The sequence below is a fragment of the Convolutriloba macropyga genome, chromosome 11 (genome assembly GCF_964194025.1).
Source record: "Convolutriloba macropyga chromosome 11, txConMacr16.3, whole genome shotgun sequence".
NCBI classification, from domain to species: Eukaryota; Metazoa; Xenacoelomorpha; order Acoela; family Convolutidae; genus Convolutriloba; species Convolutriloba macropyga.
The window spans coordinates 4761861-4786051 of NC_134478.1; the positions used below are offsets into that span (position 1 = coordinate 4761861).

At 37.7% G+C, this 24191-nt stretch overlaps 2 protein-coding genes across 3 annotated transcripts in view; both read right to left on the reverse strand.

Moving 5' to 3' along the window:
- Window positions 1–1019: 1019 nt before the first annotated feature.
- Window positions 1020–24191, reverse strand: part of LOC142349909 (AP-3 complex subunit mu-1-like) — a 378054-nt gene continuing 354882 nt past the window's right edge. Inside the window, exons 2-13 of one of the 2 annotated variants that reach the window (XM_075401755.1) lie at window positions 19710–19754; window positions 19556–19634; window positions 18915–19133; window positions 16721–16842; window positions 16175–16301; window positions 15954–16084; window positions 14680–14769; window positions 13646–13748; window positions 9097–9120; window positions 8343–8504; window positions 7827–7943; window positions 1020–2122 (exon numbers count right to left, since the gene is read on the reverse strand). In XM_075401755.1, the coding sequence (XP_075257870.1) occupies window positions 2057–2122; window positions 7827–7943; window positions 8343–8504; window positions 9097–9120; window positions 13646–13748; window positions 14680–14769; window positions 15954–16084; window positions 16175–16301; window positions 16721–16842; window positions 18915–19133; window positions 19556–19634; window positions 19710–19744 (1275 nt within the window). In that variant the 5' untranslated portion in view covers window positions 19745–19754 and the 3' untranslated portion in view covers window positions 1020–2056. The remainder of the gene's footprint in view (window positions 2123–7826; window positions 7944–8342; window positions 8505–9096; window positions 9121–13645; window positions 13749–14679; window positions 14770–15953; window positions 16085–16174; window positions 16302–16720; window positions 16843–18914; window positions 19134–19555; window positions 19635–19709; window positions 19755–24191) is intronic. The other variant, XM_075401756.1, reaches the window with a different exon arrangement.
- On the reverse strand, window positions 22637–24095 carry LOC142349815 (uncharacterized). The gene has a single exon (XM_075401598.1). It carries the CDS (start codon window positions 24093–24095, stop codon window positions 22830–22832), a length of 1266 nt encoding a protein of 421 aa, XP_075257713.1. The 3' UTR covers window positions 22637–22829.

The window sequence follows — 24191 nt, forward strand, 5'->3', positions numbered from 1 at the left end:
CCAATAATCCGAGTCGCAAACAAAATTAGAATACCATTAGTGCTATTCAAATTTCAAAAAAGAGAGCACCTAAGTAACAGCTCTTGAGAGGCTGACGTCGCCTATTTTTGATTACAGATTTCTAATTGCCCTCAAATGTCAAATTTTTGTGAACAAATATTGCAGAACCGAGATCGATCACAAATATAGCGCCCCTTTTGATAAAATAGGTGCAAAAAATTTTCGTCGATTAGCCGCAAGCTAGTACACAAACACCAAGAGATTTATATTGACTTTCATTACTCAACGTAGCAGATATCGACCGATCACAGACATTTTAAGTACGAAAAGTGTCCCATGGCATACAGTTCAAATCCCAAAACTTGGAGTTGGAAAAATAAACAGTCATTGCCAAAAAACTACCATCAGATTAGATCACTGAAAAATTTGCTGTAGTTCCAACGCAAGTGACGCGGCAGATCTAAAAAGATAAAAAGTGCCCAGATAAGCTCCAAAAATTTGATCTAAAAGCAGCAACAACGAACCGTGAGGTACTTTGTGAGGCATAGTGGTTATAAATTCCCTTCCATATTCCAGCCTTAAATTGGGCGAACGCAAAGGAAGCCGAAGTAAAAAGTAAGCCGACAGAAAAGAAAGTCAAAAGTTATGTAATAGGTATGTAATCTATCAGAAATGATACATTGTTAACCGTTAGAATCAATACTGCGCGTAGTATTATAGTGCATAATGTATTCCAATGCACCAAAGAAACAAAAATACGTCAATTTTTAGACATCTAATGGGTACGGGCCTCAGCGAACCGCTGTCCATGGCCATGTCTCTCATCCGCTGTGGGATGTAATTCGGAAACCGCGGGCCGGTTAACGCGGCGAAGCCGCGACGCGCGCCCACCGGCCCACCAGGGGGAATTTAAAATACGGGTATCACAAAATTTTTCGGCTTACTTGACCTGATTTTCAGAATTCTGCTGGCTTGCCTATCGGCTTGCTTGACCACCACCCTAAAATTGTTATCTGAACTTCATTAGAAAAAATTAATTTGAAAACTATGAAGATACATATATAGCATAGTTGAACTAACAAATGCACAAAAATCAACGCGTCAAACTAATAAGTTAACCAAAATTATAATTTATTTACTCATTAAAACCAAATACACATAGGACCTTAATTGTACATGAAAGAGCAATTTATATAATGATATACAGATACTTTATTCAAATTTATTTTTAAAAAACTTGAGATTTTTCGATTAGCAAATGTCTGATACTGATTAACAATTTATATTGCACTATTTCTCATTTCTCAATAAGCATGCAAATTATACTTCTAGAGATCCTTCAACAAAACTTCTCAAATCTGTTAACTCCACTTGCGTTGATACCTGTATTTTCATCCGTGGACACGGGGTAACAATTCCTCTTTCTATAACGTGAGGAACTATAATTGATGGAAGTAAATTATAATAGCTAGTCCGCACCTATTTTTAGGCTCTGCAAAATCAGTCATTTATTAGAGCAAAATAGAATGTTCGGATCTTTTCAGTTTGTCCCCCCCCCCCAGCTTAGTGGGTGCATATTTACGCACGTGCTATACATTTACAATAAATTACTACGTAATGGTACGTGCTATGTAACTAGGCGAGGGAGGGGGGCATCAGGTAATAACGTATTGGGGGCACATAAGGAAAAAATCCGGATGTTCGTATGAAAGTTGGATACGGAGACCAGTTAAGAATGCGAAAGAGAACGTTGAGAATTGGTTCATACAAGTATCCATTGAAAAGCCTGCAGTTCTTTTACCTTATAGATAGAGTTTGCCTTCGTCTCTTTTAAAGTAATGCTACGGATCCGACGGAAGAGAGGGTTGAATGGCAATGTTTAGCATAGAGGAAACAGATCTGAAATTCTAGACCATATATAATAATGCAGTTGGTAATAAAGATGATAAGTCTACAGGTGTACATGGATGGCGGAACAGTTCTCTGATTTCTGTTTTGATTGGTTGATGGGCATTGACTCAGGTGCGGTACGACCGACCACTGCTAATTGAGAAGATTATGTTCTGAATTGGAAGCGACCAGCTTTTGTCAAGTATTTCACTCCTTTAAATGGCTTGTATTTCTGAAAAAAACAATATCAATGATATATCAGTCACCGATAATCATCAACGAAACAGGTTATGAAAAAATAGCTGAAGCTGAACTAACTATCGCCCCGACTTAGTAGGCATAGAACGATTAACTCATAATTGCCCCAAAAATACATAGCGTGGTTCAAAAACCGACTTCGTGCCCAAAATAAACTTGATCCATTATCCACCAGCTCTTAATTAGAAATTTCATCCTCCAACTCAAATCTTTTCGCTGTTTATAAATATCAGTCATCGATGCATAAAATTGACTACGGATGAAAAACATGTATACAGGTTTGTATGAATTGGGCAAACTCACACTTTCACCCTGTTAAGACAACGAATAAATTAAAAGCTAGAAGGCTCCGCAAATTACATTTCTGTGAAACCTTATTCATACATACATACAACATTCATTCCAGCTATAATGCAAAAAAAAACATCAGTACACGCCTCTTTGTGTTAAAGAATTCTCCCCCAAGGCTAGGTGAAAGAATGTTCAACAAGGCGTAACTTTAAATTTGGAAATATGAATTAGACTTACTGTTTTTGGGTTGACGTAAAAAAACGAAAACTCAACGCGTTGTTTTTTTTTCGTTTAATATGCGAGCGACGAAAATTGAATTCACTCAAATTTTCTGTTGTAATCTTAAAGTAATGAGTAGTTTGTAAATATTTACACTGCCGGATTTAATCACATTTTTTTGCCATCAAATACCGCTAGGGTTACCATCATTCGCCTTTAAAATTCTGATTGAGAGCTATTCCGGATCATCCAAAAATAGACATTTCCCATATGCACAAATGTTTTCAATCCTAATTATTAAACGCGTGAGCTCTAAAAATGGACAAAATTCTGCATGTTTAAGGCACCTCTCGAAGCGCATATTTAAGAGCCGCATTGGGCAGCATGGTTAAGCGAACATATCGAAAGGTCAATGACCTGATAGGCTCAAAGTAGATGGTTGAGAACCGAACCAGGGACAAAATACAGTTAGTCAGGTGAAGTTACCACGAGACTGAGAGGTCTAGAAAGTATGCTCGCCCAGAGGGAGGATTTGCTGTCCTGGGTACTACGTGTTTTTTAATTGCTCCAGAACTAAGTTTGAAGTTCTTATTGTAAACGTGTGTTTTTCTGCAAAGTTCTAGCGGTACATATTCTGAGCTATTCTAGAACACTATAAGCTTTCAAAAAAGTTTTTCGCGCTTTACTTCTTGATTTTTGCGTAATCTCAAATGCTCTCAATCTGAAATATGTTTATTGATACGATAAAAGCAAATGTGAGAAACGGTGGTATGTAGTGGTTATAGCGCATTTGGTAAGATGGAGAACTGCTATTCTGAGGGTCGAGGGTTCGAACACGTGTCGGGTACCTTCCCTTTTTTGACATGAAAATTTTGTTCAACTCCATGCTGCCTGTTGTTCGAGAAAAAATCGACGCTGAGTCGTTTTATGTTTCTGTGTGTGTCTGGGGGATGAAAATGCCAATACTTTATATTAAGCACGTGAGCTCTAAAATTGGACAAAAATTTTCGCATGTTCAAAGGGCCACTCGAAGCACATGTTTAAGAGCTGCCTTGAGCAGCACGATTAAGCGAACATTTTGAGAGAAAACAATGACCTAAAAGGCTTAAAGTAGATGGAAGAGAACCAAACCTTGGACAAAAAACTTTTAGTCGGGTACAGTCACAACGAGGCTACGAGGGCTTGAAAGTATGCTCGCCCTGAGGCAGGATTTACTAACCTGGGTACTACGTGTTTTTCAATTGCTCCGGAACTTAGTTTGAAGTTCTTATTGTAGACATGTGTTTTTCTGCAAAGTTTTAGCTGTACAGATTCTGTGCTATTCTAGAACACTCATAGCTTTCAACTAAGTTTTTCGCGCATTTTTTTTAATTTTGCGTAATCTCAAATGCTCGCAATCTCAAATATGTTTATTTATACGATAAAAGCGATTGTGAGAAACGGCGTTAAGAAATGGTTATAGCGCAGTTGGTAAGATGGAGGACTGCCATTCTGAGGGCCGAGGGTTTGAACCCTTGTCGAGTATCTTCACTTTTGTAGACATGAAAAAATCTAGTTTAGACCATGCGACCTGTTCGAGAGCAGTTCTTGCCGAGCGAGTCGTTTTATGTTTCTGTGGAGGATTAAGTTGGTAATCGTATAAATTAAACGAGTAAACTCTTATTTGAGCCAAAATTTTTGCATGCTTAAGGACCTCTCGAAGCGCATGTTTAAGAGCCGCATTGAGCAGCATGGTTAAGCAAACATACCGAGCGAGGTCAATGACATAATAGGCTCAAAGTACATGGGTGAGAACCGAACCTGGGACAAAAGACTGTTAGTCAGGTGCAGCCACCACGAGGCTACGAGGGCTTGAAAGTATGCTCTCGCCCAGAGGTAGGATTTACTGACCTGGGTACTACGTGTTTTTTAATTGCTCCAGAACTAAGTTTGAAGTTCTTATTGTAAACGTGTGTTTTTCTGCAAAGTTCTAGCGGTACATATTCTGAGCTATTCTAGAACACTATAAGCTTTCAAAAAAGTTTTTCGCGCTTTACTTCTTGATTTTTGCGTAATCTCAAATGCTCTCAATCTGAAATATGTTTATTGATACGATAAAAGCAAATGTGAGAAACGGTGGTATGTAGTGGTTATAGCGCATTTGGTAAGTTGGAGAACTGCTATTCTGAGGGTCGAGGGTTCGAACACGTGTCGGGTATCTTCCCTTTTTTGACATGAAAATTTTGTTCAACTCCATGCTGCCTGTTGTTCGAGAAAAAATCGACGCTGAGTCGTTTTATGTTTCTGTGTGTGTCTGGGGGATGAAAATGCCAATACTTTATATTAAGCACGTGAGCTCTAAAATTGGACAAAAATTTTCGCATGTTCAAAGGGCCACTCGAAGCACATGTTTAAGAGCTGCCTTGAGCAGCACGATTAAGCGAACATTTTGAGAGAAAACAATGACCTAAAAGGCTTAAAGTAGATGGAAGAGAACCAAACCTTGGACAAAAAACTTTTAGTCGGGTACAGTCACAACGAGGCTACGAGGGCTTGAAAGTATGCTCGCCCTGAGGCAGGATTTACTAACCTGGGTACTACGTGTTTTTCAATTGCTCCGGAACTTAGTTTGAAGTTCTTATTGTAGACATGTGTTTTTCTGCAAAGTTTTAGCTGTACAGATTCTGTGCTATTCTAGAACACTCATAGCTTTCAACTAAGTTTTTCGCGCATTTTTTTAAATTTTGCGTAATCTCAAATGCTCGCAATCTCAAATATGTTTATTTATACGATAAAAGCGATTGTGAGAAACGGCGTTAAGAAATGGTTATAGCGCAGTTGGTAAGATGGAGGACTGCCATTCTGAGGGCCGAGGGTTTGAACCCTTGTCGAGTATCTTCACTTTTGTAGACATGAAAAAATCTAGTTTACACCATGCGACCTGTTGTTCGAGAGCAGTTCTTGCCGAGCGAGTCGTTTTATGTTTCTGTGGAGGATTAAGTTGGTAATCGTATAAATTAAACGAGTAAACTCTTATTTGAGCCAAAATTTTTGCATGCTTAAGGACCTCTCGAAGCAAATGTTTAAGAGCCGCATTGAGCAGCAAGGTTAAGCAAACATACCGAGAGAGGTCAATGACATAATAGGCTCAAAGTACATGGGTGAGAACCGAACCTGGGACAAAAGACTGTTAGTCAGGTGCAGCCACCACGAGGCTACGAGGGCTTGAAAGTATGCTCGCCCAGAGGTAGGATTTACTGACCTGAGTACTACGTGTTTTTCAATTGCTCCGGAACTAAGTTTGAAGTTCTTATTGTAAAGGTGTGTTTTTCTGCAAAGTTCTAGCGGTACAAATTCTGAGCTATTCTAGAACACTATAAGCTTTCAAAAAAGTTTTTCACGCTTTACTTTTTGATTTTTGCGCAATCTCAAATGCTCTCAATCTGAAATATGTTTATTGATACGATAAAAGCAAATGTGAGAAACGGTGGTATGTAGTGGTTATAGCGCATTTAGTAAGATGGAGGACTGCTATTCTGATAGTCGAGGGTTCGAACGTGTCGGGTACCTTACCTTTTTTGACATGAAAATTTTGTTCAACTCCATGCTGCCTGTTGTTCGAGAAAAAATCGACGCTGAGTCGTTTTATGTTCCTGTGTGTGTTTGGGGGATGAAAATGCCAATACTTTATATTAAGCACGTGAGCTCTAAAATTGGACAAAAATTTTCGCATGTTCAAAGGGCCACTCGAAGCGCATGTTTAAGAGCTGCCTTGAGCAGCACGATTAAGCGAACATTTTGAGAGAAGCCAATGACCTAAAAGGCTTAAAGTAGATGGATGAGAACCAAACCTTGGACAAAAACGTTTAGTCGGGTGCAGTCACAACGAGGCTACGAGGGCTTGAAAGTATGCTCGCCCTGAGGGAGGATTTACTAACCTGGGTACTACGTGTTTTTCAATTGCTCCGGAACTTAGTTTGAAGTTCTTATTGTAGACGTGTGTTTTTCTGCAAAGTTTTAGCTGTACAGATTCTGCGCTATTCTAGAACACTCATAGCTTTCAACTAAGTTTTTCAAGCATTTTTTTAAAATTTTGCGTGATCTCAAATGCTCGCAATCTCAAATATGTTTATTTATACGATAAAAGCGATTGTGAGAAACGGCGTTAAGAAATGGTTATAGCGCAGTTGGTAAGATGGAGGACTGCCATTCTGAGGGCCAAGGGTTTGAACCCTTGTCGAGTATCTTCACTTTTGTAGACATGAAAGTTTCTAGTTGACACCATGCGACCTGTTGTTCGAGAGCAATTCTTGCCGAGCGAGTCGTTTTATGTTCCTGTGGAGGATTAAGTTGGTAATCGTATAAATTAAACGAGTAAACTCTTATTTGAGCCAAAATTTTTGCATGCTTAAGGACCTCTCGAAGCGCATGTTTAAGAGCCGCATTGAGCAGCATGGTTAAGCAAACATACCGAGAGAGGTCAATGACATAATAGGCTCAAAGTACATGGGTGAGAACCGAACCTGGGACAAAAGACTGTTAACCAGGTGCAGTCACCACGAGGCTACGAGGGCTTGAAAGTATGCTCGCCCAGATGTAGGATTTACTGACCTGGGTACTACGTGTTTTTCAATTGCTCCGGAACGTAGTTTGAAGTATTTATTATTGTAAACGTGTGTTTTTCTGCAAAGTTTTAGTTTTACAGATTCTGCGCTATTTTAGAACTCTTAGCTTTCAACTAATTTTTTCGCGCATTTTTTTTTGCGTGATCTCAAATGCTTGCAATCTCAATGCGTTTTGAGACGCGCTTTGCCATTATTTTTAAGCTCCTAATTTGCACATTTTTTGCGCTCATTAGGCATGCGGTATGACAAAAACAAGTCATAAACGCCATTGTCCAGAAATCTGCTGTAGAAAGAGCAAAAGACAAGTGCAATAGGCATAGATACCTTAGGAGGTGATACCTATAGCTGTTAAACGAGGGGCATGGCCTAGAGCCCGAGTTGGTGCGAAACAGAAACCTTTACTTTTAAACCTTCTATTCATGTAAATGATTTTCTTGTTATGGTGTTGCGGACTTGCTAGTTTTTTATTTGTATAAAATAAAAACCGATGGCATAAATGAAGCCGTGGCAGTAGAAGGGAACTTTGGTAATTCTGAATCTAAAACAGCATGCAGAGTTAGTTACCTCATTGTACATGTCGAGTCTGTTCACTTTTAGTCCGGATGTTGCAAGTTGGTGTATCTTGAAGTCCACCATAAGAGTCGGGTTCTCTGGCACCGGGGATCCAACTGGGAACTGGATCTGAAACAAACGAAGCAAACGTCCATCTTATCGGAACGGACTTGATCTTCTGGTCATATTTTCTAGATCTCCACAACTAATTTCAGATTCGAAAGCTCATTTCACTTTTGAAATTCGAGCCTCTCAAAATTTTATCACAAAATCAGGATTTCGGAATCCAACGCACGTTATTTTCTGCAGATTAATAATTTCAACTTGGAAGAGCATAGAATATAACCGTCTACAAATGAAAATTTAAGCTCATCCAGAATTACTATGATATTTGCAATAGTTAGTCACATCTCTAAGTACTTCTCAAAAAGTTACAATCTTTGAGCAGCGCAAAAACACGCTTAAGTTTGACCAGAGCCTCGAAAAACTGTTCACAGGAGTAGATCATATAACTTTCCAAGCACTAACATTTCCCTTGAGTGTTGGCGTCAGTTTCTGTGGATCAATTTTGCCCACTTTCCACGTGAAAAGTTTGGTGGCAGGGTCAAAAGAGGTCGTGCCCTGGTTACCAGTGAGGGTAACTGTCAGCACTACTTTGTTGAAGGGAATCGTGATCACCACATCCTCTAGCTGAAATAGAGCAGTCATTTGCGAACTAACCTCATAAGGGTTTTATATGATACGCTAACGGTACACAATTATAGTGGTTTACAGTTTAAAATATATCTCCCATATTCTAATGAGCAACAATTTAACAACCATTAGCCCCAGAAACGATTTCTTAAAATTTTAGAAAAACGAGTTTTCGGTCCTAAATAACAGAGGGACACCAATGTACAATTTTGACTGAATGCCCCTCCCCTCTATATATGTTATATATAACAGTATCATTCACTACTCGGAAGTTGATCATCTTATTTCAAGTTCAATTTCGAGGTCTCTCATCTGTCAGCGCCTTGCGACAAAATTTGATTCCAATATTTGAATGTCATTTTGTCTTGCATCGACCAGGGATGAAAAACTATGCGAAGGATAAAATTACTGCTTTGAGGTGGTGCAGAAGTGAAAGAAAGGTCTTTAAAAAGTGACATAGACAAAACAGGCAGATTCTAAATGACAGTAGAAAGAAATTATACGAGGGTTAAAAAAATAATTCCAATACAATGTCTGAGAAATGAATCGTTAAAACATTCAACAGCTTTCTAATTTAAAATCCACTAACCATTCTAATAGAGCCGCCAAATTGCTGCAAATAGCTTCTAATTAGTCTTGCTTGGCATTGACACCAAAATGATACGGGACTCAGTTGATAAAGTTAGCGGTGGATTTTGTAAAACATAGTCGGCTTAATTGTCAGAAAATAGCCACCGTTAACTCCTAACCCAAGTTGGGATTGAAATAGGTAGAAAGAAGGAAACATAACCGACTGGACGAATTGCTCTCAAACAATTGGCGAGCGGTTGATTCGGTATTTGTCAGGTAAGATTAGAAGGAGGTACGAAATGAGAGAGGGGAACCAAAACGCCTAAAAACTTCCCTTTACACAATGATTTTTCGTTTTTAGCAGGTTCGGCGAATTGGACAGATACTAACAGAGAGCTCTAAACGAGGTGTTCAGCAACTAAATGCCCTCCGAGCTTTACCTGGTTATGGCGTTCAGATAGAAAATGTATCAAGCGGAAAATCCCATTAAAAGATCACAGGACTAAAATAATTGTTGCAAACTTAGTTTGAGAGCACATAAAACATGATATCCTAATTTTTCTCTTTGTCGAAAATTGCTCAAATGCGGTCTGCAGTCTCACTAAATATGGCGAAATTAGCTTTTTAAATTGGAGGACAAAGACCGACTATTAATAGCAGTTAGCGAACTCAGCGTAAAAAAGAATCAAGAATCAAGCGCAAAAAGCTGAAGTCAAGCCCGACTGAAAAAAATAATCCTGAGTTATTTGGCAAAAACGAACATGAAGCAGCACGTCTTTGGCGCCAAATAAATAGACTTGGTTTAATTGCTTTTTAAATCAGAAACTGTTGTAAGTAAACATAACCACAGCACAGAAATTGTGATATCGATTAGGAGTTCATGAGTACCTAGATAGGAAACTGCGGTTCTATCTGAATAGACGGCCATTGCATGTCTATAGAAGACCACAAAAAGGTATAATGAAAACTTCTCCCCCATTTTCAACCCCCATAACCAGTCGGTTATGTTTCCTTCTTTCTACCTATTTCAATCCCAACTTGGGTCAGAGACTGCAGTGAGACTGAAAATATATCTTCAAATATACAATTTTAAAGAATTACAACATTCCTGTGTTCAATTTAGAATAGAAAACAAACATATACTAAAACAAAAAAATGCTGAACAATTTAACACAGACTGTTTTTAGACGATAGCAACAACTAAACATAACTGTTAGTTAACTTTTTTTAAATTAGGAGGAAAAAAGGAAGACAAATTTCGTTTCACAAAAAATGAATTGAAAAATACGAAAAAATGCTTATATTGTTGATATAATTGGTGTTAAGTAAAAACCAATACTTTCTATCAAGAACTCCCAGAGAGTAGAACAATTGGCAGCTAAAAAACTCAAGAAAATCGAAAAACTCGAAAACAATTGAAAAACTCACTACTGAACGATATAAAAATAAAAAGTAGATAATTATACCTTCAACACCAGCTCCTCCTTGTTCAAATCCATTAAGAGGGCCCTGGGCACGGCTGATGAGGAGGAGGGTGGTCCATAAAGTGTGTGTGTGTGTGGGGGGGGGGGGGTGAACTGCTATCGAGAAGGGGCGTGGGTGAGCGCGAGGCGAGGGGGGGGGGCTCACGGGAGACTTACGTCATGAGTATAAAAAGCAGCCTCATTGTATTGAAAGAGCGGAATGAATTGTGATCAAAACTACTCTTCCGGTATTTGCGTTAATAAGACAAAAAAGAGCGTGGGACAAAAACAAAAAAGAAGAGCTTAATGCCCTCTGGAAGTTACCTGTTTATCCCGTTTTTGGGGACAAAAGTCAAAATGTTCAGACGAGAAATCTTTCAAATGAAAAACAGCATAAAGACTGAAGGACTAATATAATTGCGTAATAACTTCCTTTGAGAGCAACTAAAAAAAGCAACAGCTACCACAAAATCGCCTAATGATCCTCCAGTCAATATCTTCAAAGCCATTGTTTTGTTGCTAAAAACTTACCAAAAACTCATCTGCAATTGCAAAATCATTGCAATATTTTCAGCTTTAAATTATGCTTTCCCGGCCATTTCAACATACTAAGTACATCCAAAAACTACTAGAGAACTCCAGGTTCTATTGCAACTTCACAAGTTTTACAAGTTTATTCCGCTTCAAAAGCTTAAAAATATTGAAACCGAATACTGTCGGACAAATTGCTTTCAAGCGACTGACGAGGGTTAAAGTTCATTGCCATGCACTTCAACCGTGACAGGTAAGTAGAGTGGCATTATAGTTAAATAATCGCCTGCAAATAAAATTACAGCTTAATTATGCCGCTATAGAGATTTAATATGAGAAAACTTATCGATTGCGATAGATGAAAAAGTAAACCATGAAAGTCAAAACGGTCAAACGATAATTGAAAAGCACACTGGACTATAGCGATTGCTTCAATCGTTGTGCGACAAATTTAAAAAAAAACAGGAAACGACTAATGTCGGAAAAAATGCTCTCGAACAACAAGTGGGCGGAGCTTTATTTTAGGGGCGAAGCTTAGAAAATATTTGTTGCAGGCTAAAACTCCGACTTCATAGGGGATTCGAACGCAAGACTTCCAGGATAGCAATCTGAAATCTTAAACAATTAACCTACAACGGCTTTAATCTTCAACCGCTCACAATTGCTTTTATATTAGCAACAAACAATCAGAGCAATTGAGATAACTCAAAAATGAAGCGTGAAAAAGTAACATGAGAAGTCCAAGAATATTCCAGAACAAAGCGCGAAAACGTTCAGCAAAAGTTTGGCATAGGAAATAACACACGTTAACAACAATTGCTTCAAACCTGAATTTTAAAACGCAAAAAAGACAGTGTCCGAGAAAAAACGATAAGGTTAGAGAACATTAAAACAAAATAAACATGATAAGTAAATAAGTGAAAACCATTTCCCTAAACCCTGGCCTAAAAACGGCTTCTTGCAGTAGTTAGAGGACAAAACAATTAACACTTTCGGTAACAATATTTACACCTTTTAACAAAACTGAAACTTGAACAAAACTTACTGCAAAACAGAAATAAACCAAATTTTGACAGAACTTTAGAACTCGATAACTCCTCGAAAAAAAAACAACAAAAATTTTTTTTAAAAAAAGCTTGATAGTAATATGGTACGCGTGACGGGTTTTCTTAAGATACCAATCACCTCTCTACGGAGAATATATCAATCACAAAAATTTATTGAAGACAGACCCAGTTGAGCATAAATTATCCCCCACACTAACATGATGTTGGAAAAAAACAAAAACCTTAAAACAAACGAGACTGCAAATAACTTTTATCTTGAGTCGATAATATTTTGAAAATGACAAAAATGCCGGTACATTGCCAGAGTAGTTGCCTCGAAAAAAATTTAACCACTTACTATATTCGCAGCCTTCACTATATAGCGCTTTTTGTTCGCTCTGCTAGCTTTTACAGTAACCTTAATATTAAAGTTGAAATGCTTTTCAGCGTCAGGAATTCATATATGATGAAAAACTTCGACCATGAGCTCAAAAACTCTTAAAAAAATTACCTTAGACCCCAATTCCAAATCGTTTAAGACCGACCTCATGCATATAAAAGCAGCCTGAGTGTATTGAAAGAGCGGCATGAATGTTTGAACAAAACTACTCTTACGATATTTGCGGAGTTAACAAAAGACGAAAAAGAGCGTCGGACAAACAAAAAACAAGAGCCCCATCCCATGCGTAACCAAGCGCGGCTGCGGGGGATGAAGCGCACGGGGTGGGGGCGTCGAGCACGCTGGCTCACGGGTGGAATGATGTGCAGAGCTTGGGGATTGGGTGGAGGGGGTTGATCAATGTGTATGGGATGGGGATAGGGTGGAGGGAGGGGGGTGAAACTCCGAGAACCGCCTTCCCCACCGTTTGTTTCCAAAACAGTTTCTCTGATTCGCATACTTCTAATCTAGTAAGCCCAAAGGCTCTAAGAGCCCTTATGCCCTCTCGATGTTTCCTGTTTATTCCGTTTTTTAGGGCAAAAAGTCAAAAGGGTCAGACGAAAAATCGGTCGAGCGAAAAATTGCATACAAAAGACCGCCAGACTAATATAATTGCTACAAACTTTCTTGGTGAGCAATTAGAAAAATAAAACCAAAAAAGCATTGAAAATGCCGCACGCAAACGAAAAATATTTTTGCTCGCTCAGTAAAATATCCTCACACTTTTTCTCGCTCTCTCATAAGGAGGCATAACAAAAACTTTTTTGCTCTCCTCTTTACTTTTGCTCAGCACGTTGGCCTACAGGCTTGCCTTTTACATGCGGCGTTTCCTGTTTCAAATAGACTCCAACAAATTTAATTACAAGAAGTTTCACCAATAGTCCTCTTCAAGTTGTCAAAATGCAGAGCACCAATACAGTCAAAACTCATTGGATTATAAAAACAAGGAATTAGCCATTCGAGCAGATGCTGGGCAACAATTCCAATACCAAAACGAAATGGTTTCCCAAAATATTTAAATATTTCCTTATTAAAAAAGTGAAATACTTTGGTGAACCGTAAGTAATTTCACGAAAATTATGCTCGTACCAGTTTCCCCATGGTCTGTTTGGGTCCAATTGTAATGTCCAATCTTCCGGATCCGTCTTTGAAACTGACTGCTGATCGACAGTACATGGGAATAGCCACCACACTACAAATAAACACAACGTTTAAAGCATTGCAAGGTAGACATATTGGTCTCTTCTTTGAAAGCTTTTTATCATAATTAAATCAGAACGCGATATTTTTTTTTATTCTAAAGCCCTTTCCTTTTTCAAAAAAAAAATCGATCAACTGAGTCAAAGGAACACTTTTCCATGCATTTAACCTCCACTACAATTTTTAATATCATTACGCTGCAAAACGTGCATTTGTCCTTTCTCGGCCGATTGGACCAAATCGTGGACAAATGTGACAGCAACTCTTCACATTTGTCCACGATTTATGTCACTACTTTCCACGATCTTCTAGAGTCCTCGATTTTATTCAAGCTTAACATATGAGTCTCAGAGATTGGGAACCATTAGGAACAATTAAAACACTCGCGTGCACAATTTAAAATGACGAAAGTCTGCAGTGCCAGAAGTGAAATTGCCAGAAGTTGCTACTTAGCCAGAAGTTGACTTCCGTTGACTTGCGTCATTTTAAAAAGTGCTCGTTTTGTGTTTTAAGCATAGTTGTTACGTGACTCTGCTGAAGTCACTTCAAAATTCGGACTTAATATCTCGAAATGCTTCGCGGTTCTCGATAAACGCCAGAAGTTCTCATTGACTTCAAGCAGAGTCACTTAACCATCACTTCAGAAGCTCTAGGATGTTTCCAATTCAAATGCGTCAAACTCGAAAATGGGAAGAAGAATCGGTTTTGGTTTATTTTAACAAAAAGAGCATCGTTTTTGTCGGTTCAAAATACTACAGCTCGTTTATTTAAAAACACTGTTCGTGTGTGTAGCTGGCACTCCGAAGAAAAACTAAATAATTCGTTTGATTTAATGTGCCGCCATTAGATAATTTTTTCACAACTCAGGAACTCGAGAGAAACAGGAACTCAAATTCGCTCAGTTATCAGGTAATTCTTCTCACTTGTTTGAACTGAGATGGTACGAGATGAGTCTGAAGTTTCCATCTGGTGGCACAAAAGAGAGCACCTTCTCCTGATCCCATTTTTTGTACCTGAAACAATCAAATTACAATTAGAACAAAATGGGATTTCATCAACCAAGCCTCTTAAACTAATATCGCTGCCTTTTAAGACCATAATGAACAAAATAGTTGACTATCGTGGACAATTCCCATGCAGCATTGTCTCAAAACATCGCAGAAGAGAGCTTTTGAAAAGAGTAGAACGTTCAAAACATAACCGACTAAACGTCGGAAAAACTGCTCTCGAACGACTGCTTCAGTCGGTGGGGGGAGCCAATATGGGACTAACAAAGTCAATAGTGGGCTTTAAGTAACCACATTAGAGGTTAAAATATACCACTATTAAGATTTAAAGTGAAAATGGCAGTAGTTTCGGCGCACTTTTCATTTGACTTTTAGTATTAAATTGCCGCCAATTGAGGTCAGCTGCTTGAAATTGTGATTGAGAGAGAATTTTAGATCACGTGAAACGCAAAAAATTAAGGGCGTAAAAGTCACTCGAAAAGTCAAAATCGTCAAGCGAAAATTTTGCATAAAAAAGACACACACGTTTACAATAATTGCTATGAACTTCGTTCAAGAGCAATTAAATAGTTATTCTACCAATTCTTAATCTTGAGGCCGCCTGAAACTCACATGTGCAGATTTCAAGAACCAAATTTGCAGTGCCACGCTTTAGAATACCTATTTTTTGTATATACATAGCCAATTTTGAAAACTTGCCGAGTTGTTTCAAGCAAATTTACGTGATTTTCACTTCCAAATTCTAGCTTACATCTCGGACCGCGACGCAGTTCTGGATAAACGCCAGATTTTCTCGGTTACTTCATCTGAGACGCGATACCTATACTTGAAACATGCCTGTTCCAGTTTTAAAATGCCTAAAGTCACCAGTACAATATTTTACACTGTCAGATCTAAAAAAATGCCAAAAATGTGTGTTTCAAGGCAGGTCACATGACTGTGCAGAGGTCACTTCAAAATTCTGGCTTTTATTTTTTTTTGCAACAAGTAAATTAAAATTATAACCATATGGTTAAATATACTTGAAACAAAAAAATACTTCAAAATACTTACATCTCTACTTTAAGCTCGTTTCTCGTTTAATGCCAGTTTTTTCAGACTTTATCAGCCACGTTGACTATACATCATTCTTAAAACTGATATCAGCCCGAAATAACTGAAACAGGTATTTATCCGAAAAACACTCTAACCTTATACACGGGTGGAATGAGACGTCATCAAGAATCCTAGGATTGACGAAGTTCAGACAGAGGTCGGGCATCCCTGTCAACTTTATGGAAGCATCGATCCAGCCAGTGATCTCTGCCGAGACTGTGCCACCCTGAAACAGTGATTCAAGATCGTAGCAGAAGGGAGGTGAGGGAGATGTAAATCTAGAACAAGTTAAAATTTCGGGGCGTTTTTAACTCACAGCTTTGTCAATGATGGCATCAATCTCCTCAACTACATCGAAATATGCCTCGTTGTTCGTGTACTTCACCCCTGACCTCCTCCAGGGTACATTAGATAGCTGACCAGCTGGTAATGTCTCACACACACTAAACAATACCGGTAGACCAAAATCAGACAATTGTGTATAAAATATAGTTGCTATAACCCGTTCGCAAAACTAAAGCATAAACTTAAGTAAAATGCGACACTTGATAATCAACGGCCAAAGCGTTAATTAAATTTTGAAAAATTTGTAGCTATAAATTGCTACCGTTTTTGATGATTTAACACTAAGCTAGTTTAAAGACGTTTCGCGCTTAGTGAGTACTGAAACAAATTCAGGCGAACTGCGACTGTTTGCTGTAAAAAAACTGCTCAATCAGCAACCCGAATACAGTTCAGCAGTTTTTCAGCCAAATTATGAATGAGCTACTTAGATCACGTAGCAAAGAAGTCACCCGAAAGGTAGTTATAACTGTCCGAAGAAAGTGCATTACAAATTTTAAACATGTTCAGGAATTGTTACTTTGATTTTCCAGTGACTGTGTTGACGACTGATCTGATGATGTTGGGTGGCTTAATCAGCTCCTGTAGAATGTTGCTCTCTGTAGCCAACGGATACCCATTGTCCAACATCTCTTCCAACAACTACAACACAAAGCCACAACCACTATATTACATTACATTCTGCAGAAGTCAAATTGACGTTACTCTAGAATTTGACTTCATTTCATTTGATCATCATATCCATATAGTCAATTTTGTAATTAGCAATAGGTGGAGTCACTATAAATGACTACAAAACCGAATTATTCTTTTTCTCGGGCGATAATTCTGATTTCGGATCTATTCTTTACAAAAACGAAGTTCTCAACACAAAAAAGTTGCAGATATCTTGGTATTCAAATTGACAGGAATCTTAGTTTCGATGAGCAGCTGAATAAAACCTTTAAAAATGGCTCATGCTCTAAGATCGATTTACCTAATAAGACATCAAGTTCCCCTGAACAAGCGCATTCTTCTTCTAAAATCACTTGTGCTTTAACACTTATCATTTTCGGCAATCTTTTTCCAAAATGTATTTGCAAAAAACCTAAAACGCCTTAACCGACAGATTAACTGGGGTTAAAAAGTGTGCTATCTACGCAAAAAGTATGACAAAGCGAGAGATCCGCTAATCCAGACAATGACCCTACCAGCTGAGCTAATAATAGCAAAAATGTCGCTAATCAAATTTCACTATGATACAGCCAGGCCAAAAAATTCTGAACATTTTTACGGGTATCTGAGTCTTCATCAAAATAATCGAACAAAACAATTCAAAATTAGACAGAATGCCAAAACCAGCTTTGGAATGTATTCGATTGTTCGTCAATGCGTACAAAAATGGAATAAGTTACAAGAGTGGCTTCGGTTGCCAAAAAATGAAAACGTTTTTAAGAAAACGTTGAATGATTTCTTGCTCTCACAGCATGAAAAAATTCCTTTGAGCAGTACCGTAGGAGCTATTTTTGTTTTTAAGAAGAAAACAATCGGAAGCAAATTTTATAATGTCATTCTTTAAGAAATTTAATGATTTTCATTATTTTATTTTGTTTGAATGATATGGAGTATTTTTTTGTTTCAAATATATTTAACCGTATAGTTATAACATTAATTTACTTGTTGCAAAAAAAAACATTCCCTGGGTAATTTTAGGTCCAATTTTCTGCATTATAAATTCATTCTGCGAAAAGAAAATCGCATCCATCAGATATATAAACATACCTGACTAACGTCGAGCGAATTGCTCTCTAACAACCGGCGATCGGTTGACTTCGTCAGAAGCTAGCCACGGATTAGTGAGCCTAGCTTTAGCTTAATTGAAGGGGCGGCGAGAGGTGAGCACAGCTTGGGGGGGGGGGACGGTGGGAGGGGTGTCTTTAGCTGCACGGGGCCCTTACGGCCTGAAAGATGATCAGGGGCTGGGATTTGGGGTGGGGAGAGGGTGGAGCGAGAAGGGTTGTGGGGGGTGGGGGTCATCTTATATGAACCGCCCTTCACACCATAAGTACAAGTCTCCAAAACAGTTTCTGTTAATCGCATACTTGGAGACTAGCTGGGAGAACTTAATGCCCCCCCCCCGCTTGGCGCTACCTGTTTATCCCATTATGCGGACGAAAAGACAAATGGGTCAGATAAAAAATCGGTCAAGAGAAAAATCCCATAAAAAAGGCTACCAGGACTAATATAATTGCTACAAACTTCGCTTGAGAGCAATTGATAAGAAAAGTTTACAGCTATGTTAACTATAATACGCCTTTTGGTCTTTCTGCAACATGGTGGTTTTATAACAGATCGCTTGGCAAGCCTCTCCTTCATATTTTTTCCGGGATTCTACTGAAGCAAAAATAAACCGCAAACACATTACATCGAAAAACAGTAATCTAATTATAGTTAATAGAGCAATACCTGCATAACTGTCTAATGTTTCTATCCAGCAATGAAACTAGGAAAAAATGGGAGCTAACGTTTATGAATAATTCTTATTAAACCACTGTTTTTCGAAAGACGTTAATGATTCAATCGATTTCGGAGAGCTAAATAGACTTAATTCTCTACTTCACCAGTTTTCGTATGTCATCGAAAGCGGAATCAGTCGAACAAAGATATCGTACAGGACAAAAAAACAGATCCTCATAATGGTACATGCATCGTTTGCGAGCAATGAATCAAATTACCTCATAAACGACTACATAATTGTCTTTGATTGCTGTCTCCGAGCACTCGTCAAAGTACTCAGTGAAAGTGTCCACCACCCTGTGTAGGAATTCTACCACAAACAGGGGAGGTACTTCCTGCGTCACTACTGACACAAAGTACAATCTGTCTCTGTATATGGACACTAGATAATGGTGGGGTGTCGAGATCACCGGGGGCACATCGTCTGGAGAACTTCCCTGGAAAGAAAGTGTTGTCCAGACTTCCGAACTTACTCCCTCTCAAATACTCGTTTTCAAAAAATCACCAACAAAAATTTTATAACATCAGACTTCAGTTCCCCCCTCAGAGTTTAGTTAGCTACTGAAATTTAGTTCACTACCCAACCGTCCAGTATCATGATATCTGCCTGTCTTTTATAAAAAATAATTTGTGAGGTAGCAATAATAGCTGTTGCATAATTTTTTTACCTCATGGACAACTCTTAATAACCTACACGAACAAATTTAAGCATGTCTTCGCTGAAATGATACTGATTCTCACAGAATGATAAGATACTATATCCAATATTTGTACATTAAAATTCCTTTACGTTCATACGAACAGTATGTTACAAAGTTTCACTGATTCATTCCAGTTTAAATAAAATCTTAGAACTAACGCTATTCAGCTCTTCGAAGAAGTAGTCGCAGATGGATTTGTTGATCACACTTTTCCAGTGTTTCTCCATAAACACGTCACTACAACAAATTTTATAATTAAGCAACAAATAGCTTGAGAAATTTGATATTTCTTCAATCATAAAAATGACTTACCGTTGTCCATTTATTATAAACAGGCTGTGAATCATGACTCAACCTGAAAAAATTCACCCTGTTAATGTTTAACACCAAGCCTATTTCAATTTGACATGATTATCCGTAGAAGCGCGATAAATTAATGTTCAACAACTCTTCAGTATTTCTCACCCACAAACGTCATAAAAACAGGCAATTTTGAGATGAGGTGATCAATTATAATCAGTGTCAATTAGAATTCAATTTTTTCAATTTCTAGCGCATTCAATTTTTTGTCCATTTTGAGGACAAAGCCAAAATTTTCCTTTATGCGGAGCTTTTCTTAACAAACGATTGAATTTTTAACAAACGATTGAATTGTTTTATAACGACAAAACCGTTTCGTAAGAATAAATACGAAGAGCTCAATCGCGTGTCTGCAATATTTGTGGGTTGGTTCAAAAAAAGTTCCATCACTCTACAAACAAAGAGAGATAAATAGTGGGAAATAACCACTATTTTCTGACTTGATTTTAAGCTTTTAAAAAATAACAAAGGTAAAACTTTTAACTGCATTTATTTATTGAACCCAAATTTTTGGTCAATTGAACAACTCCAAATAATTGGTATTCAAAAATCACGAGAAAGCATGTAAATTTGCTAGATAGAGAATAACGAATTTCAGAACTTGTTTGAAACAAAGAAAATTTAGACTTTTTATAATTTGCGAAGGAATTTATATTCATATCATAATCTCATCAAATAGCAAATTGAAACATGAAACAATACCGTCCGATAAATTGCTGTTCAGTTGTTTAGTGAAAAAAACGATTCGACGAAAAACGGTAGTTCGAAAAAATTGTATTAAAAATGGCTGTCAAAATGCTTCAAAAGGACAAAATTATTCAAACGTCGGTTTTTTCTAACAAACATAGCCGAAAGATTGCCGGAAAATAGCCGCAATAGACGCTTGTGCCCTTCGATAGAATTGAAACAACTAAAGAAATAAGATAGACAGATTGACCACCAGTCCTGTAATAGACCACTTGATTTTTCGGACTGTCTTTTTTGAGACACATACACTCTATAAGGAACAAGCCCTAAAAGAGCTTTTTTACAAATTAGTATTCGAAATCAAAAACTCAAACTCTAATACTCAAGAATTAGGGCATTTACGTTTTGCAGTACTTAGATGCACAGTATTGATCTTCAACTTGTAAATGTTCATAAAATTCAAAGTTCATTAAGTGAGTTCAGAAGTCATTTTTAGTGAGGTAAGTCACGCAATTGACTTAAAGGCCGAACAAATAACGTCACGCACACAAATTTTAACAGCAAAGCAGTAGAAGTCACTGGAATTGAAAAAGTCCATGGTAGCAAGAATCATCGATGGAGATGACGAATTAACAAAGCAGGACAGGTCCTGAAATACAATTCAAAGAATTGTATTAATTTAAAACCTGACAACCATTTACTCCGCCATAAAAAGACAAATGAGAGCTGCTGGTAATGAGACTAAGCAATAAAACAAAAACAGGCAGGACTAAAAATTCAAATTTTATTTTTGAAAAAGCAGCATCAACATAAAAAAAAATGCTATGAACTCAAAGTGCCACCTATATTCCTCTACTTCTCATTAGCAACCTGCCATTAAAGGTCGATGAGTCCTCCGACTAATAATATTAACCAAATTGTTGAAAAATAACCAAAAATCGCAAAAAATTCGCTGAAACTTTTTAAAAACACTTACTATAAAAGTCATAGAACGCAACAGCTACTGAAGGATACAATTACATCAATTATTTGAGTCCTCAATGACCACCGTTGCTACCTGTCTACAGAGATTAAGTGATAAGACCGCAATAAGTACAACGAATACTAGCAAAACTAAAAAAAATTTTTTTTTAAATCGAACAAGCGTATAAGTCACAAAAAGCAACAGCTCTGAACTGAAATAACTCGCTTTAATTGAAACCTTTTAAGCAACCAATTAGAACTGTTAATAATGACGCAAAGAGTTCAGACAACAAAGTTCAAAAGAAAAACTCAACTCAAAAAAATTCGATAATTATTATTGAAAACAAAAGTGTCAAGTCAGAGAAAGCATTAGTTTTGAACAAAAACGATCAAACCGATAAAACTAACGACTATTAGCAGCATCCGAGACCTGTCCCCAATGAGATTAATTGATAAGACATCAAAAAGTACAAAAAATACTTGCAGAAATCAAAAATTCACTCAAAATTTTTAAGAAAAAGTAGTGTCAAAGTCATGAAAACCACTAGCTATAAACTGGAGCCACTAATTAGGTTATTTTATGCCTCATTAACAACCAATCAGACTTGTCACTGATGAAACTAAGGGATAAGACAACAGATAACGTTACAAAAAAGGGGCAAAATGTAAAATTCACAAATATTTAATGACAAATAGTTGCAAAGTCTTCAAAACTGTTAGCTGCCCCTTTACGAATTTAACCAAAGGCAAATAAGCACACTTATAACACATATGCAGTTAAAAGCACCGAAGGAGAGGAAACTCTGAAAACGGAAGTCAAATTGACGCACCTGAAAAAAATATCTAAAAAAAGCCAAATTGTTCAAACACCAGATTCTCACTCCACTTTAAAGGTATTTTGAAAAAAGTCACACCTTAAACCTACTCGATTTTTCGCTCCCTTTACTATTTCAGTTTGACCAAAATCACCACTCTAATTTGACTTCTCACTGACGTGAAAAAGCCGAAAAAAGCGTAAACAGATCTTTAAAAAAAAGACAGCTCACCAATACAATTCAAAGTCTTTGAATTGTAAAAAAACACGATGTCCCCAATAATAGCCGCTTTCGCGTCGCGGCTATTAAAAAAACATTAACGTTAAGTGCACTGAAAACTTTTTGATATTTAAATACGCAGACCTAAAAACCTGTTTATGGCAACTAAATATAGCATGTTCCATACTCAAAAGATTTAGGAAGGTAAACTAAATTTGTATCAAACAATTAATCTCTAATCTATCTAATCGTATTTTTTTTATTTTCTGTACATAAAAGCACAAGAGGGAAAGGTATTTAATATGTACGAATCTTTTATTCACGGATATGCTTTGAGGATGAGGCGCAAACATTTATTTAGCCAATTTTCTAGATTAGTTTCTCAGATCTAATCTTGGTCAATAACAAAACAAGGAAGTTTGTTATGATAAAACTGAACATGAAAATTAGGCTCACAATCGTACAAATTCCCATCGACGTTAATGAAATTTTTAAATTCCTTTTGATTTTCACTGTCAGGAATTTTTATAGTTAACCTGTCAACCATATTAGCAAAATATTCAATCAAGCCGTCTTTTGAAACACCCGGTTGCACAGGTCTTTTTCTTTCCTGCATTCGTCTCGCAAAATTACTGAACGCTCTTAGAAAACCAAACTTTCCACTTTTCGCTTCAATACAAACAAAGCTGCCTAGAGTTGAGCCCACTGGGCTGGTGTCCATGGACATATCAGTGCTAAGCACCATTAGATCTCTTAAAACAACATCTCGATTTTGTTCTGACGCGTCATCGCCAGTTCCATGATTCATCTCAATCTCAGCTCTAAATGGTTCTGCATGATTGATCACAGAATTACCAAACCCGTACAGCATCTTGATCGGTAATGGGTAGTTTTTGTCTCGAATCAACTTGAGGGTCTCAATTGTAACACCGTAAGCAACACACGTAATGCCGACCATATCCAAACCCTCCCGACTTTCTAGAGAGCTCACTCGGAATAACTGAACTGTTCTTGTATCGCCCAGAATGATAGCAGAAACCGCGGCGTCAACTCCGAAAGCGCCGTACCACTTTCGTGCGAGGACGTTTCCGGTTCCTCCCGGAACCATTGCAAAGAGTGGTAAGTGAAACTGGTCAACTTCTGGCTTTCCCGCTTTCTCCCACAGTCCATTGATCACGTCGCGAAGACTGCTGTCACCCCCCACAACAATTAAAGCATCGTAACGTGATGTATCAATACGCTTGGCGATATTTTCCAAGCTCTGTTCCCCTTCCTTTTCCGTCACTTTGTGGTCTACAGAGATTCCTGCATTTTCCAAATGAGGCAAAACTGAGTTTTGAAAGATCTCCACCCCTTTCGACATCCCACTCGCAGGGTTCACAAAAGCAAACATTCTGTTTTTTGTCTTTCGTTTTGACAAAATTGAAGAAAAGTGTTCCAACAAACCGACAGCTTTGGACGCATCTTTAAATTTAACAAATTCTGTTTTGATCTTTGCAGAATTTGAATCGTAGTAAGATAGAGAAACTACGGTCCGGTCTTCGTGTATTACATAAAGAATTCTATTAATCTGAACAACCAATTTAGAAGTTAAACGAACTTCAGAAGAGGTTACTGTAATATGTTCAAAATGAAAATCAGAATCGAGAGACATGGTCCGATGAAAAATTGACAATTGGGTGCTAACTAAATTACACAACAAGCTGACAACCAACAAGTAATGATAAAAACAAAGAATCGACAAAACGAA

Excerpts from the sequence above, each read along its gene's own strand:
- LOC142349815 (XM_075401598.1), bottom strand. The coding sequence starts at position 24,095 with ATGTCTCTCGATTCTGATTTTCATTTTGAACATATTACAGTAACCTCT.